At 34.1% G+C, this 17,573-nt stretch overlaps 1 protein-coding gene across 9 annotated transcripts in view; it reads left to right on the plus strand.

The window, feature by feature from the left end:
* The window catches only part of LOC138136800 (serine-rich adhesin for platelets), a 67,369-nt gene that overhangs the window by 36,110 nt on the left and 13,686 nt on the right, over positions 1-17,573 (plus strand). Inside the window, exon 2 of one of the 9 annotated variants that reach the window (XM_069056107.1) lies at positions 9,297-9,574. The exons of 6 other annotated variants lie outside the window; for them this stretch is intronic. In XM_069056107.1, the coding sequence (XP_068912208.1) occupies positions 9,481-9,574 (94 nt within the window). In that variant the 5' untranslated portion in view covers positions 9,297-9,480. The remainder of the gene's footprint in view (positions 1-9,296; positions 9,575-17,573) is intronic. 2 more of the 9 variants (XM_069056105.1, XM_069056108.1) reach the window with 2 other exon arrangements.

The following is a 17,573-nucleotide window of genomic DNA, read 5'->3' on the forward strand; positions in this document are numbered from 1 at the left end:
ATATTTGGAAATTTAAACATTGTTTGAAGACTACAGTCTGTCTTTCACGGCCGACCTTGAACAACAGAAAGCAACTGTCGCAAATGTGTTCGAATGAATTTCTGTCAGAGGCAAAATTATTCATTACGAAAGTGGATCTAGTGATAAGGTGAAGATTAAAAAATAAAGCTATTTTGAAGATCATAGCGTAAGAAATTCTTTCGTTATTGTTTAAGTGAGGTTATGATCACGTCGTATCTGATGTTTTTCTGCAGCAAATTGAATCCTCCCAAGTTCGTCTCATAAATTCCAGCTTGGCAAGCTTTCATTGACATGTCAGAATCACAAAAACTTTTCCCTCCACCCATCTTGGTTACTTGGTTATTGCTTAAGTGAGGTTATGTTCACGTCGAATCCAATAATTTTGTGCAACAAACTGAATCCTCTCAATTTCTTTTCATAAATTCCAGCTTGGAAAGCTTTCATTGACGGGTCAGAATCACAAAAGCCTTCTTTTCGTCGCGAAAACTTTTCGTTCTACCAATCTTGGTTGCACCCACCAGATCTAGACCCAGTAAATTTAAACGCCTCCAACTTTTAAAGCGCCAAGAAGCGAATGAAGTGATGCATTCACAACTTTAAAATGCGACTCTGAATTGCAGAATTGACATTCAATATGCACAGAATTCGTTTGCATTTCTATCGGAAGGCATTTTTTCTTGTAGTTAAAATTCATGGGACAAAGTGTGCATCCGCAGCGACAGTATGTGGATCCGACAAGTTTAACATTTTAAATATATTTTTTTTATTTAGTGTCTGGCCATGTTATCAAGGTTTTTCGTTCCGCTGCACTGTTCCTTAATTTCAGATGCGATTCAAGAATTCTTTACTCGCTTATGCAAGAACTTTAGCTATCGTTTGACAAGAAATGCATAATATTGATATTGCTCACTTAAATGGTCAAAATTTTCAAGTCAAATACCGGCTGTACTTGTCACAATTTGGTGACAAGGAGAACCGATTTCACGCACAATCGACCAACAGAACAGTTCTCACAGCTGAGGTTTGATACCAAATTTATAAACATGTGTTTGTAAATGACTCATTCTATTTATGGTTGAATAAGTCCGCGGAACACAATTGCCACAAAACCTTTGATGACATAGTTATTTGACGAACAAAAGAAAAATTTAATCAGTGTTTTATAAAACAACAACTTGGTCCATAAAATTCCGAAAGATCGTTATGCTCAGTTTGCTTATTTATTTACAAACGTTGAAAAACAACACCGAATGGGATTAGCATAAATTGATTATTTTTAATATATCCAAATTTATTCCGCCGCCCTACTACAACCCAACTACTTCCATATTTCGATGACGAAATGATTCATGGTAGTCAGATCTCTTCCACCCAGACGTGTATCACTGTCCAAAGCAATCAACGTGTTATTTTAATCCTTGGATTGATTATGCAGGATGTACGTCATCGCAAGTACAGCTGGCCAAAGCGTCCACTATGTCAAGGTGCCACAAATGACGCCCATTACATTCTCTATTACTTTAATGAAATTGCGATAAACTGTACGTAAAGCCGGGACTCCAACCACAACAACGGACACAATCAATTAATGTTTTGATCGTGAAACTTGTTTATGTGGTTTTTATTGATGGGGGAAATTGCGGATTTGTTAGTCATAACTCATGGACTAGCCAAACTAGACAGCTATTTTGAATTTGGCTGTGGGCGGGACATTAGGCCGGTCGTGGTCAATGTCAGAAAGTGATGGATTCATGATCTTGAGATTTTTTCAACAAACCGGGGAACTCCGAAAAGCGACGGTGCTGCCAACTCTGTCACGTTAAAATACAGGGTTATTCTAAATGATTGTAGTCGAAGTAGGCGTGAAAACTGAATGTAAATTTTATGATTGCCGCTCCACATAAAAAAAAACATCAAAATGATGTGAATAAGTGAGTACAAATCGTTCACACACGGGAGTAAAATTGATTGCAAAATAACTCAATATTTCTGAATTCAATCGTTAATTTAACAAAAATAAATACAAATCTCATCACCGCACTTTTCACTAAAAAATGACAGTGACAGCGACAAAACTGACAGTTCACATGAAAGCGGCAAAAATGTAATAACATGGGCATGTCCTACTTCGACTACAATCATTTAGAATAACCCTGTATTTTGATGGATTCATGATCTTGAGATTTTTTCAACAAAGTAGGGAACTCTGAAAAACGACGGTGCTGCCAACTCTTGCACGTTAAAATATTTTGCTCAGTTTCACCAGCAAACAGTCCGGAAGGAAAAGAACTGCACAATGCCACATGTATCATTGTTAAATACGAGCACAGTGTTTGATTAACACAGATTGCTTAACTTCTCAACTCTGCTCGAGTCCTGTGGATTTGTATATTTTCAAAAAAACAATTCAGCTTTGCAACTGCAATGTTGAAGGCACTAATTAATTACGTAGTTACCAGGTTATGGTGGTATTAAATATCAACGTGCAAATAGGTATTTATGGTCAGAGTTACCAACTAAACTTAGATAAGCCGTAAAACTTGCTAATAAATGGTTATTTCGGATTTGATTTTCGCTGGAATAGAGGTATTTATGCTCGCTGTTAGATTTTGCGTTGAATAAAATACTTTCGACATGATGCACACAGAAACGCAGAAAATGGCTAGATTGGAAAAGTTTTTTTATAATTTGCATAACATTCCCCATTCTCATGCATTGGAACAACGCATCTCTGGGGCCTAAGATTACCTTCATTACTAATTTATTTTTTGGCTTGAGAGCGGTTCCTAGATGAATGAGTCATCGTTACCAGCACTTGATCGAGCCGTAGCGGCTTCGGGCGTAGATACTGTCCAGTAGTCACAGCCAGTAGTCTAATTCACTAATTGAAAGTTAGGTTATGTAAATCTCAGTCTGTGGTCATGTGTAACAATGTAAAGTGGCGCCCCCCTGTTTTTGTTGTTCACAGCCGCTCTCTATCATACATTTTTTTAAACATACGGTATATGTTGCAAAATTGTATAAACCTTGTTATTTAAACTGGTAAAATGTTTTTCTAAATTATCGAACTTAAATAATTGTTTTTGTCACAAGGAGGCTTGCCTTACTGTACCCCAGGAATATATTTTGTGGCTCACTTCAAAGTAAAACCTTCACATAAAATTAGTTGCTCCGATGCACATTTAAGGGATGAAACCACCCTCTGAAAGTAGGGGAAATGATAAAAAAAAAATCTTTTTAATCTTCTATTCATCCACTGGTGCAGAGGGTGAAAAAAAGATAATTTTCACCGTTGAAATTTTTTCTTAGTAAACTATTTTGAACAGTGTAAAGTTTGAATTTCCCGCCGTTTGGCACGAATGATTGTTTCGGCACATGTTTATATTCAGCAAAGGGTGCCCTTAGATATTTGCTTCGAGAATAGGTATCGTTAGTTATTCTATTTTTAATGTAAAATATTGCAAAGATCGAAAAAACAAAGATTTTTTGTTAATAAATTTTATGTTAGCTGTCAACGTGCTCTAATTACAACTGTCAATTTACACTATAAAAAAGCAAAACATTTGAAGGTTCCCAACGCCTCCCCAGCGCAGGATTTCATTTGAAGGCTCGATATAAGCGAAAAAAAAGAGATTTTCGTCGTTTCTTTTTTGAATGTGGATTTTTTGTACCGGAGTGTCCAAGAAAATAAAAAAATTGACAAGATGTATCTTAAAAAATTGAAATTGTAGTAGAAAAAAATTGTTTTTCTATTTCCTCTTCCCTTTGCAGCTGCAAGAAATAAATTAAGGAGATAATAACTAGATACTCAATGTTCAAAGTAATCATTCACTTCTTCCTAGTAAGTAATTAAGAGATTGGGGGATTAGATGTAAAATAAAATTTAAGAAAAACTCTTGGAGTAATTGTACAATAATGCCGAACAGTACTTCCACTATTTTGTTCCTCTTTACGACTCTATAGATTCTCTAAATGGACCATCTGGGTTGGATCGCAATTGCAGTGATAACAAGACCATTTTAAGAAGACATTGAGATAAAATAAAACTATTACACCATTTTGTAACAACCTACATTTGAAGTAGGTAGTTCAAATAAATATTGACAAAGACATTTTCAACAAAATTTCGTAATGTATCGTATTACTCATCACAAGTCTTAGTTCTGTTTCCGAGTTTCTGCCCGGGGACAAATTGAAATTCTGAAATAACTCCGTCTCTAAACAGCTAAAAGATATGTTTATTGAGTACAATCCACTCAGAGAATGGAAGAAAACAAATATAAACATTTGTGATTCATTATTTTACAACGTCTCTACTATATGAAGATGCTGCACACTGATGTTTGTATTTTATTATCTGTGTCCGTATCAGTAATGAATCTTGTAGAAGTTGGCAGAAAGTAGAAGTGACATTTGTTTTCGTTTCGAACAAGAATTAATTTTTCGTTAGAAAAGGAAACTGAAGTTCTCATGATTTAATTAAGTATTTGGATACTGTCCCAAGGTGGATTAGAACGAATCACAAAAACTAACCAAAAACGCAGAATCTATACATAAATTTTGCATAGAATTAAGATTTATAGTCTTTGGGAGCTATTCTGTAATTTTTAAAGGGGCGTTAAAATTTTAGAGTACATACTTTAAAATTTAAAATTTCAAGCCCTGATTGGTCATTGCTATGACAACTTAATTTAACGGCCTTTAAAATTTAGCGGAGCAGTTACAGAATACACCCCTTTAACTTCTTCACAACTTGTTCACTCAGATCATTTATTTGTCCGACTCAATCGTATAGGAACCGTTTCAAATCGAAATCATTTTTGATCTTGCTGAAATTATTCATACACTTGTTCGTATCTATTCGTCATGACAGTTCATGTCGGATGATCCAAGTTAGCCATATGTTTTGTTTTCAAAACTTTTATTTTCCACAGCCACTCCTGATCGTCCATTTTTTAAATCATGGTGCTACCATCTCCCAGCTTTACTCTTCTAGAAGTGTTTTTTAAACGCAATCTTTTTTGAGCATTGCTTAATATTACTCAATTCAAATCCTCTTTCATTCCTTGGGGATTTTTGCATCTGTTACAAAAATGTTTCGAAGTTTTCCTTTCAAAATCCAAATTGCGTATCAAATCACTCCATCAACGATCTAAGCTTCCATTTTTTCCTATTAGGATTTAACCAGAAACATATTACACAAGATTGCGAAACATTTTATCTGTAATATTTGCGACGCTACAAAGAAATCAGAATTTTTCCTTGTCATTTAAAAATGATGTAATAATTGTCTTAATGTTATTTTAGTAGTACGTATATATTTTTATTGCAAATAGCTAATACTACTGTGGATTTTTTTTACATACTAACATGCACGGTCTCAAGAAAAATTGTGAAAGTAGGCTACGAACAAAAAAACGTATGTCTTAACTTGCTTTTTTGTGTCTTATAATAACACTTCGAACGGATGTGGATTATCTACTACCTCGGCTGTTTTTTATTTGTCTTTCAACGCTTTCGTTTTCTCTAAATATTACTACACCTACAACTTGGTAAACGTCGTCATAATAATGGTCGACTGCTTCAATAGGCAGTAAAATTAAATATTATAAAAGACATGACTGGCCAACGTCGACTTTTTACTGTTTATTTTTATCTCATTGTATTTATAAATTATCTATCTGCCTCTTCCTTTTGACATTCTTGTCAAAAATGTTGTACTTAGTGCAAGGATTATTTAAATTTTAAATTGCAACTGCGCAAATGAGAAACATTCCCGGCTAAGTTTAACTTTTTTTTTCATTTATAACCTAAGAAAGAGAAATACATAGTTTGTTTATTCAATAGAAGCTTCTGAATCAGTTTCACCTCTGATTGCCAACTGTAACATACATTTGTGGATAAACCCGTGCTGCCACTTTTCATATCTCCAACATACAACTTGTGTGAAAAATCTCAAAGTTTTTCAATAACAGTTTCCCTCAGCCCTATATTTGATCCGACCGGTTTTGAAAATTCATCAATGAAATGCACGTGCGTCTAGGAAACGTGGAGGATTCTTGGAATGGGAAGATGCAGTGGCTTCCGTTGTTATGGAAACCCGTCGGAAAATCGATTTTCCCCAACCTACCGTCCGTCGAGACCGATAGGGTTTCCCCCAACGTCATCCACAACAATGATTTACCCAATGCCATTTCCGCGTGTCAATCCGTCCACATGGCCAATTTTTTTATATTTCGGCTTGACAACACATTTTGGGGAATTGCAATCGTAAAATGTTCGCCAAAAGCATAAATTTGTGTCCCTGTTGCAACCCGACACCATGCAAATTTTATTTTATTTTATTTCATCAGTATGTCCAATGTATCTTTGGGTGTAGGACTGAAATCCAATAGCTATCGGGTGTTCATTTAGATTTCTCCTCAAATTTGAAGAGTCGATTGTGAACCCACCACTCATCAGTCTGCAGAGTAAAAACACAAACAATGCAAAAAATGAGGTTAGTTTAAACACTGTAATTCGTGGTGCGTTCAAAATCGACTGTTCAACAACGCCTACTTTGAGGATCCATGTTGTGCTCTTCTCTGATTTTTCCTTATTTCTACTCTTCTGGTAAAAACTTTGCTCCATGCAAATTATTGTCTGCCGTGTTATTTTAAAAGCGGTATCAGATGCTTCATTAAGGCGAAGACTGCAATAAAAATCGATGGTGGGCCGAATTTCTCCTTTAATAGAGTAAAAGAACGCAAAGCAGCAAAGTATTTCAGAACTCTTATTTCCATCACGATGACATAATTTAGTTGTAACATTTTGAAAGTCGGAATGCTGTTGATCACGTACTTTTCGAGTTTTAACACAAGAACTGTTTGTCTCGCGGCCACTAAACCGGAAGAAAATATTTAAATGTATATTGCATAATGATCATTTAAAAATAATCGACACCACTCCTCCGAATAATAATGTTGGCGGAATAAACATCTCGCACTTGATTTATCGCATGTAGACAACATCGACGTCAGTAAATACCAAGTGTTCGATTAATTTGGTCCAAATTACAAAATCAGTGACATAACTGAATTAGAGTAGTGTTGTGGTGTCCCGTTTTAATTATCTTGCAGTAATTTATTATTTCCATTTAGTTTTAAAGTTCGTTGATTGGGTCCACCACAACCAAGAGTATAAAAACCACATTCAGTATAAATTGAATCGAGTAGGTTTGTCCAGTCAATGCAAATACAGGGTGTCTATAAATGATTGTCGGGTCAAATCAGTTCCTGGGAAAAAACATTGTTGTGCCGCCTTTTTGAAACAGATGCCCAATTATAATTTATTATTATCTGTCAGTTCTGACATTAATGACGCCTTAGTCGCGTTATTCAATCCAGTTTTCATTCGTTAGATTCGTTTTATCACAGTTAATAAACACCAAAATACATATAAAGCGGCACATTCAAAATTCACAGCAAGCTGGACCAGACAATCATTTATAGACACCCTGCACATATTTTGCAAGACATTTTATCTTGATATTTTTTTTTAAACAAAACTTATTACACACCATAACTAGTCTTCGTTTGAAGTTTATTTGCACTATAAATATTTTATTAAAAAAAATCAAATTTATTGCCATTGTACTCGTATGTACGTTCATCAAGTCCTTGTCTCCTAAATTTTACAATGCTTATCGAATCACAAATCATTTTACAAGATGTCGGTATAAATTTGTGCTGACACTTTGTGGGAGTGATTTGGACATCCATAATTTCTCTTCTCAACACCGAGAAATCCACGGTTGCCAACTGGTGAGCTCCAAATTCTAGATTACATCACAATTTTTTAGCGCACTTTTTTAATTAAACGGTGTTGTGAATGGACGTAATTACAGTACTGTTCGCGTGAAAACTTCCATTAGGTAAGAAGCTCATACAAGGAATTTCTCAGAAAGTTGACGTAACAAGGTTATTGGTCTTTGTTAAAAGAAATTTCAGTATTTGCAGTCGCGGCGAAACGAAGTGTCATCGAGATAACAGGATGGGGCGCTACCGCATTACGCTAGTCTGGATGTTTTGTGGGTGGTGTAATAACGAACTGTACAGGACAAGTACGGTAACATATTAGACACGATTTAATCTACTGTCGTGTTTCTTGCGTAGATTTTAGCAAGTGCAGCACATTTTCCAAGAAGTTTTTGAAAGTGCTATCTAGGAACGACAACAAAACAATTCAGTATTTTTTACTTGTTTCTTTATTTGTCCAGTAATGATACTCGCATTATCCACTACCTCGGCTCTTCTTTTGTTTGGTCTTTCAACATTTTCGTTTTCTCTAAATGCTTCAACAGTTTTTCTTACAACTTGGTACACGTCGTCATAAGAATGGTCGGTCGGATATTTCGGCGGGAAAATGTTCTTCTTATTTTTCTTTGTCTTTTTTTGGCTGGATATATTATTTATACTTTTAAGAATATTTTAAGCATTTAAACATGAAAAAAAAACCATTTACATTTTTCAAAACATTTTAAACATTTACGTGTTTCTCGAAACTTCTCCTTTCAAACTGGTGGACAAAATATCTCGAGATCTACTCAACCGATTTTGATGACATTTATACCACATATTCTTTATAATATTATCTAGGATGTGGCATAAGATGTTTTTGATTGGATGCCGCGTTCATGTTTTATTGATTTTTAAAACTCAAAATTTTGGTAAAAATCGATTTTTTTCAAATGGCTGTCATTTCTACAAAAAAATGTTTTAATTTTTTTCCCTACTCTACGCTTTAGCCATTACCTTCCTTTACAAGAAAAAAAAAGTATTTTATTTTTCGGGCGATATATGGCAGAGAAAAAAATTATACCATCGGCAAGGAGACAACGAGGGTCCTACTAGACGACTTATATCTCCGCCATTTTTTATTTATTTTTTTTATTCAGGGATTCAATTGTCTGATTTATATTGATTACAGATTTTTCTGAAGCATTAATAATAACATTTCATATTTTACAACATTACCAATGAAAAGAAAATATGAAGATTAGATTACATTGTAACTAAGTTATTTACGATAAATAATTTTTTACATTAACACGTGTAAATCGCTCCAGCGAACACGTGAAGTCCAAACATTTATTACCAAGTTATAATGAATAATTACATCACTGGCGGGATATTTACCATCGTCAGCTGTCTGTAATGAATATCTTAAAACCATCCGGTAATCAAAGCGCAAAATAATTAAAACAAAGTTAGTAACATAACGATGAGGCAAACCAGTAATTATAACATCAGCTAACTGGTGATGGGCGTGCCCACTAATCCAACGTAAATAAATAACTATTAATCAGAGTGAAACAGTAGACTTGTTAACAAACTGCTTGGTGATTCTACTAAAAAGGAATTTTTTTGTGTAACAAGTGTCCCACTATTGTTGATTTCCAATGTGATCGTGTGGTCCAGTATGTTACTTGTACTACAACCTAAAGGTCCCCTGAATAGGGGAAAACCCCGCTATGCAGCGATCGTACCCGATAACTACCGACGATTTTTCAAAGGTATGTTAATGTGTAAAAAGTTGGTCGCTTGTTGTAATGCTTGACGTTTTTCTTGCCATCGCTCTATTTAAAAGGAAGTTTAATTTCACAGCATTAATCACCCTTTCATGTTAGGATAAAATGAGCCGTCACAATGAGGTCGTGGGTCGAAAGCACCTAGAGCATGTAAACGTAAAGTGGTATTAGATGGAAATAATCAGTAGTGTTTATCTGTTGAATTAAACGGTCTTCACAGTTTAGGGGATATTTAAGTTTCTATGCACCGACCACATAAACTAGATTTTATTCTTATCATGAAAGTATGCGCTCGTTTTATGAGGAAGATTGCTTATCTTCAACCAGGTCACTGTTTTCGTTAACAACCGAGTGGGTAAGTAATCACTCCCACGGAATAACCAAACCATTGGGTCTTGGAAATAATTGACTTTTTCTTCGCCAAAGCGAAGCAAAAATACTTTCTCGCTCATAAGTACAAAGATTTTAATTCAACTCATTTGGAAAATATGTTTTAATGGGGTTCTTGCAGCAAAAGTGGTCAAATTACAATGGACACACGTGAAGAGTGTTAAGAAATTTTTAAATAAATACATACACTGAACAATTTGTCAATACTTATGCAAAAAAAAGCGGACGAAAAGTAATTATTTTTCGGACGCTGAACTGTGGCGCCATCTGTTGGCTGTTTAGTAAGTTAACAACGAAAGCGTCAAAACCGATAATTGTCTTGTCACCATAAATTATGTAAATAAGAATCTAATTGTTTTGAAAATAGTAAATTTCTAGTTTTTGTGGCAAGCTGATTAAAAAATTATTAATAAATGTATCTATTTGAAAAGGGTAGATAGAAAATAAATTTGCACCTCTGCCAAAAAGTGCCTTTTGTCCTCGTTTGTTTTAAGCCTCGGCTGCGCCTCGGCCAGAAAACTCAGACTCGGGCACTTTTTGGCGTTGATACAGAAATAACTACAATGTATTATATTACTGCAATTATCAAGGTCAAGGTCTATGTCAGGGACAGTGATAAATCATGAACAAACCTCCATATTTTTGCATCGGTTAATTAGCTTATTTATAATGCCAAAGTTTTTAATAAATAGATATACATTTTTAAGTAACGTTTAAATAGGTAAGTTACTGTGTAAGAACCAGAACTCTGCCACAAAAAATATTTTAGACATTTCATCTTCACTCTCATTTCAAAAATTTGATTGGTTGAAACATTCTTTGTACCATTAAAGGAATGTCAAGCTCAGCGGTAGAAAATCCTTTGTAAAAGAAAAACCAGAGTTTAATATAAATTTGTATTAAATTAAATGTCCATAATATCAGCTTTTGTGATCCATGCAAAAAACTTAATTAAAAAATGTTCACATCTGGCTTTTATCACCGAAGGGTCTTAAATTAGAATTTTTGTTTGGAGCTTCCGGCTGTGGTAGTGGTGGATGGTAAATATAATTGCAATGGAATTTTTATTTCGAAATTTTACGAAGTAATTATGTATTTTAATACAAGTCAAGGATCATGTGATTTACTTTTTTTTAATAATTCTTTTCAAATCCGTCGTAAGACAGATCTTTAATAAGTATCATATCGGGTGTTCATTTAAATTTCTCTTCAAGGCTGGCGTTGAAGAGTCGATTGGGAACGCACCACTCGTCAGCCTGCAGAGTAATAAAAACACAAACACGCAAACAGTGAGGTTAGATTTAAACAGCTGATCCGTGATCTGTAATCCGTGGTGCGTTCACAATCGACTCTTCAACGCCTACTTTGAGGAGAAATTTAAATGAACACCAGTTATTATTGAAAATAAGTTTAAAATCAAAATTTCCTTGTTTTAATTTTTGCACAATTATTTTATGGTAATACAGTTGTTAATTAAATTTTACGAGGTTCTGTCAACAGTGGTAAAATTGTTGTTTTATAATTAAAATTCCATTTAGCTCCGATGAAGAATAACACGTTTATAATATTCCTACGCTCACATAAATAATTTTAATTTTAGTACAAAATGTACAGACTAAATGTGAGAGGAATTCTTTTGGGCAGAAAAAATGACGGTTAATTTGCTCAACAACAAAAGAAAAAACTCAAGTAACAGCGATAATTTTCTGCCAGCACGCTAATCAAGCTTTTTGCAAGAAGCTTTCGTGGAGTGGAGTTGCCTGATTGCGTATCATTAATTCGAAAACCGCGTGAGATACGCGGAAATGAAAACGAAAGGAAAACTCTGACTGTAATAGGCGAAATCTGAATTCGACACGTATTTTTATTGGGAGAATTCAAGCATAAAATCCAAACCAATTGGAAACTGAAGTGTAAAATTGAAAGTGGCTGAAAAAGGCAATTGGACAGAAAAACGATCCTGCATGGGGGCCAATTGAAAATTGGTAATCATAGACGAAGGAGTCAGTAGACGCTGATTACTTTTTTAGTAATCTGTTGTTGGAGGAAAACATGCAGATAGATAATTTCTTAGCTTGTTTCTTCATAGGTGGTTTAATTTATGTTATTGGCCATGTAGAAAGCTGAATATACAAGCAACAGAAATTTATTGTAAATAAATTATCTTGGATATAGTTGAGGAGTTTCTTGTCAAAAATGTGCAACATGTTGCAAGATTTAACAAAACAAAAAAAATGTGAAAACGAAATTGTACCGGGCGTTCAAATGAAATCCTGGGCTGGGAAGGCGTTGGAAACCGTCAATTGTTTTGGTTTTTTAAAGTGTAAATTGACAGTTGTAATTAGAGCATGTTGACAGCTAACCCAAAATTTATAAACAAAAAATCTTTCGGTTTTTTTTATCTTTGCAATGTTTTACATTAAAAATAGAATGACTAACGATTCCTATTCTCGAAGCAAATATCTAAGGTTACTCTGCTGAAAACAAACAAACAAATGTCATTCGGCGGGAAATTCAAAATTTACACTGTTCCAAGTAATTACTTTTTTCAACGTCTACTCGTGTTTTCATTTGAACGCATGATATATTTAACTACTTGCACAAATAAAAAGAAGAAATATTTGGGCAACAGTTACTTTTGATTTGATGGTTCATGCACGTGTAGGAAGATTTGTTCATGGTCTACTAGCAACATATTTAAAACAATAACCACGACCAAGTTATTGTTTAGTGAACACAGTGATAAGCAATTAAAGTAGTTGGTTGGATAATCAGGACATTTAGGTGGTCAACAACAAACAACATTTTCACTTAAAACGTTTTAATACATAATTCACATTTGTTAATTTAGTCATGACACATACGCTGTTTCGATCGTGATAATTTTGGTCGACTTTAACTACTAAATTAACATTATCGATTTTGGTAACATACGCAAATTTAAGAAATGCCAAGTAACCTACATCCCACACTAACATGAAAGTCATTTTTCATTGCATCAATCCAGGTGAAACCGATATTCAACTAACAACTAGGCTCGTTTTTTAACAATAGGTCGTTAAAATTTGGCTGAGAACCAATTAAATTCGTGTGATGTGTGGTGTGTTTATTATTTGAATTACACACGACGTTAACGTGAATGATGTCATAATATTGTTATTCAAAAATATTTTTCGAGTGACATGTATGTAGGTCGTAACACAAATAAATGAACATCCAGTAAAATAAAAACTAGTACACTAGTACAAAGTGTTCCAAAATAATTGTGGTATCGTTGGAGGTTTTGACAATTTGAGTATTTTGAATTTTGACGCATACTAGAAAAGTGATACGAACTATCAAGCACCGTCAAAATGACAGGTGTAAAAGAGGTTAGGTTTATCAACCAAACAGTATTAACTGAATCGGTTTGTACCAATTGCAACTCCTTAGGATAATAAAATGTTTTGACTAGTTTTCGTTGGATACTAAACCCGAAACATCATTTCACTTTTTTAATATTGACAACAGGCAATGAATGACAGAAATTATATCTGAAACTTGCCAGCGCCTTGGAGGTTATGTTTGGTGTAGTGTAGTGCGGACGTTATCATCTAAAAGTGGCAAATTATTTTTCCCGATACGATATCACAGTCATTTTGGAACACTTTGTACAATTAAACGTGAAGGTTACTGGAGGAAGCGAGAGTTCTAGGGTTTTCAGTTTTCGTGCTGGTTGGTAAAAATGAAAATTGTGATCTAACTTCCAGAGCAAAACAATTTAAATGAAGCGTTTTTAATCACATTTGAAAGTAGTTGCAATGTGAACATGTTAAGACAGGTTAAGTGTGTTTTCTCTCTTAAAACAAGTGAGATTAATTTAACAATGTGATCAACAAATACAGTCAAGGGAAAGCAAAACTTCTGATAAACGTGTGGGGCAGCTTCACTCGCACTAACAACTAAGAGCTATGACGAAGAGTGGTTTTCGAAACTCCAATAAAAACTATTCTAAATGAGAAACTCAGTCATGTTTGGTCGTTCTGGTTTAAAGAATATCATTTTGTCATGAATATTTTGTGTTCTTGAGTGAAAACCAGTTTTAGATAAAATTCACATAAATGTCAAAACTGACAGTTGACAGTTTATTAAGTTACGCTACACGTTTTCACATGTTTTGTTTTTATAGCCACCCCATATTTCTTTTTTGGTGATCATATCGTACGAGTTGGTAATACTGAATTTTACTTTTAAATGGTACAACTGGAGTTGTTGACGGCTTGACACTGAAAATAATTGTTCTGCATTTCACGTTTAATTTCTTTTTACCGTTAATTTTTATTCTCACAACCTATCATTTCGTCGCTATTAACGTTACGTCAGATATCTGTCAAATAAACCATCAACAAAACATATACGGTTGCAGTGTTGCAAATAGCCCAACAAAAAAAAATCATAATTGTATTGCTAACTCAAACTGTCCTTGATTTTATCTTAGTAGATATGTATTATCTACATTAAAGAGTTATCTTTTTATGCCCCTTCTAATACAACAAAAACTCCTTTTTTTTCAAGTAGTCGTTGATTTTGTTTTACTGGCGATGGAACAATGCGATTGCTATGCTCTAATTTTTATTAATTAATTGACACCCAGTGAAACAAAAAACTTGCCCAACTACAGACAAACTTTCTTAGTGGTCAACCCACCAGATCATCGTACCGAGGAAGCGTTTTCCATAGATACAAAATTTGATCGATCTATCATGCGTTCAAATGAAAACCTGGTCTGAGTGGGCGTCGAGAAAAGTAAACCATTTGGAACAGTGTAAAGTTTAAATTTCCCGCCGTTTGACACATAACTGAACATGCCGATTCTATTTTTAATGTAAAACAACAATCCAAAGAAAGACTAGAATAACAGAAAGATTTTTTATTTATAAATTTTAGGTTAGCTGTCAACATGCTGTCAACTGTCAATTTACATTTTAACAATTGACGGTTTCCAACCCCTTCCCAGCCCATGATTTTATTTGAACGCCCGATACTAAGAGACATGATGCACTCGATTAAATGCAAATACGAAATCTGCAGCAATTAGCAAAGAAAATGTCTCCACAGTGTCATCAGTATTTTAAACAAACCAGGCTGGCTGTGTTGTCCAGAAACCTTCAAATATTGGATGAAACCGAAATAGAATGTAAACTTGTTTGCAAACCGTGACATGTTTTTAATTGTCTTCATTCCAGTCCTTCGCCAGGAAATTAAATCCAAGAATTCCATGGTCTATGTTTTAAGTTCAGCAAAGCGTGTGCCAACGTCAATGGGTCTTGTTGTTTTGACTTTGATGGCTTCTTGTTGATATTAATTGTTTTGCCCACTTCCACTTTTTTCCTAACTCGTGCAGCTGTTGAACAATAAATTAAAAATGTAAACTCTTAAATCCTTTCTTCATATTCAGTTTTTTGTTTGTATTTGATATTCGTTAAGAGATAACCGAAATATTCTCAGAAAAAGTCCATCCCGAGTCCAAACATATTTGCAGCCTATGCGGAACTGCTTCTCTTGATTTACGACATCCGTCGAAAGTATTATATTCCAGACTAAAAAATTATCCGGTTGTTGCCAACGAATTAAACTGTATTAGGCTAATTATAACACATACTTTACATAGTACGAGACACGATGACAGCATACATAATGCTGTAGATTCAGTTAACGAGAGAAAGGACATTACTTTTTTTATCTTTGCGAATCCGAATATTTTAAAGTTGTACAACATGAACTTTCAAGAGATTTTGTACCGTGTGATCACACCATTAAAGACTAGAACAGAAGCGAATACTTATTTTGGGACAAAGGAAAAAACTTCAAACAACGGCATGAAATGAGTAAATTGAATTATACCTTAATGCCGATATAACAACAAAAGAAAGTTAGTTCTTAAGAAATTTTCACCGTAAAATTACACGACATTGAGGATGAAAAATTGCTTTTTTTATCGCAACACCAGGACATAATTTAAATATGAAAGAAAGAATGAAATAAAGACACCAGATTTAAACCAAAAACAGAAAGTTTTACTATCCCGAGTTGAAGATTTTATTCAGATCACGACGAATCTGCGTTTTCTCTCGTAAGGATATCACTCGGAATGTCGAGGAAAAAGCGCATCTTTATGGTTGTTTCTGTGAAAGTTCAGTGGAAAACTAGTTGCACGTGAAATGCCGATGCCAAACCGATAAACGGAAATCCGATTTAACTCTAATTCCTAGCTCCGCTGAATCACGTGGTACGATAAAGGATTTTTTAGTCTTCACCGTTTATTATGTCGTTACCTGTGATAAACACGCGCTGTAAATTTTCCACACATTATTTTGCAATTTTAAGTCTGTTTTAAGTTTTAGATCAGTTTTTGTGTGGCAATTAATTAGTAATAATCAATGAGGGTATTAATTATTATTATTATTGCGGATTGTTTACGTAAAAGTTACTCTTGTAAGTGTAGACTTTCTCTAATTAAACATAATTCAACTTACATAAATTTGACTTGATTTAAACAAATGTGAGATTATCCAACTAGAAAACAAGTTAGAACAAATAAAATAAATAGTAGATAAATATTTTCTTTTTGAAAATTACAATATTAAGATATGTGTATAGAATTAAGTAAAAAATTGTGTAATATACAGGGTATTTCACGAGTGATAGTGAGCCCGACGGAATTGAAAATGCAACCCACAATACATTTGCAAAGTTAACGTGGATCTTTGTTTGTTGATTTGAAAAACATAAAACATAGTTAGCCGTGCCATTGGCATCTATGTAGAACACAAAGCCTTAAGGCAGCACCAACAATTGTTTTTGATCGTGACGTCACAGTAAAGGCTTCATCGGAAAACGAATGAAGCCTCCCGAATTTAACAAAAATACTAAGATTTTTGGTTAGGACTCTTTTTAGTAAAACGATGTGTTTAGGCTTTACAATTACTGCCTCGTGGAGTAATGCCATTAATGACGCGAAAATGTGTCATTTACAAGTGAGGTTAAGTTTGTGTATTTTTGTTCTTGCGTAATTTTTATTTTGTGAATCATTTAAATAACACCAAATCACAATAAATGCGTCTTACATTTTCTTCTTACATACAAACAGCTATTTATTACTTATATAACTTTATAAAAATACTTACCAGGTTTCAACGTTTTCTGCGACGTTCGATGAACAGAAAATACGCATAAAAATTATTATATCCACTTGCCACCAAGCTTGTGCTTATCGCACAATTTTCAATCTTCGATAAGAATGATTGAAACACCGTATTTGATACTTTCTGAAAATGTAAACTAATTTTGACGTTTCTCTCTTCCTCGTGACGTCACACGCTGTCTTTTTGTAAATTTTGACATAAATATCATTCGCTTGGTTAAGTGAAATTGTGAAAAAATGCAGAGTTTTTGAGAAAATGTCTATTGTACAAACGCGCAATAGTAGAAGCATTTTTATTACATTCGCCATTAAAATTAGGATCATGTCTGTTTTTTCATTGTTCGAATACATTTTAATCATCGTATTTTAACTTTTTCGTAAGACAAATAAAATTATTGGAAGCAAAGCCAT

The sequence above is a fragment of the Tenebrio molitor genome, chromosome 8 (genome assembly GCF_963966145.1).
Source record: "Tenebrio molitor chromosome 8, icTenMoli1.1, whole genome shotgun sequence".
Lineage (NCBI taxonomy): Eukaryota > Metazoa > Arthropoda > Insecta > Coleoptera > Tenebrionidae > Tenebrio > Tenebrio molitor.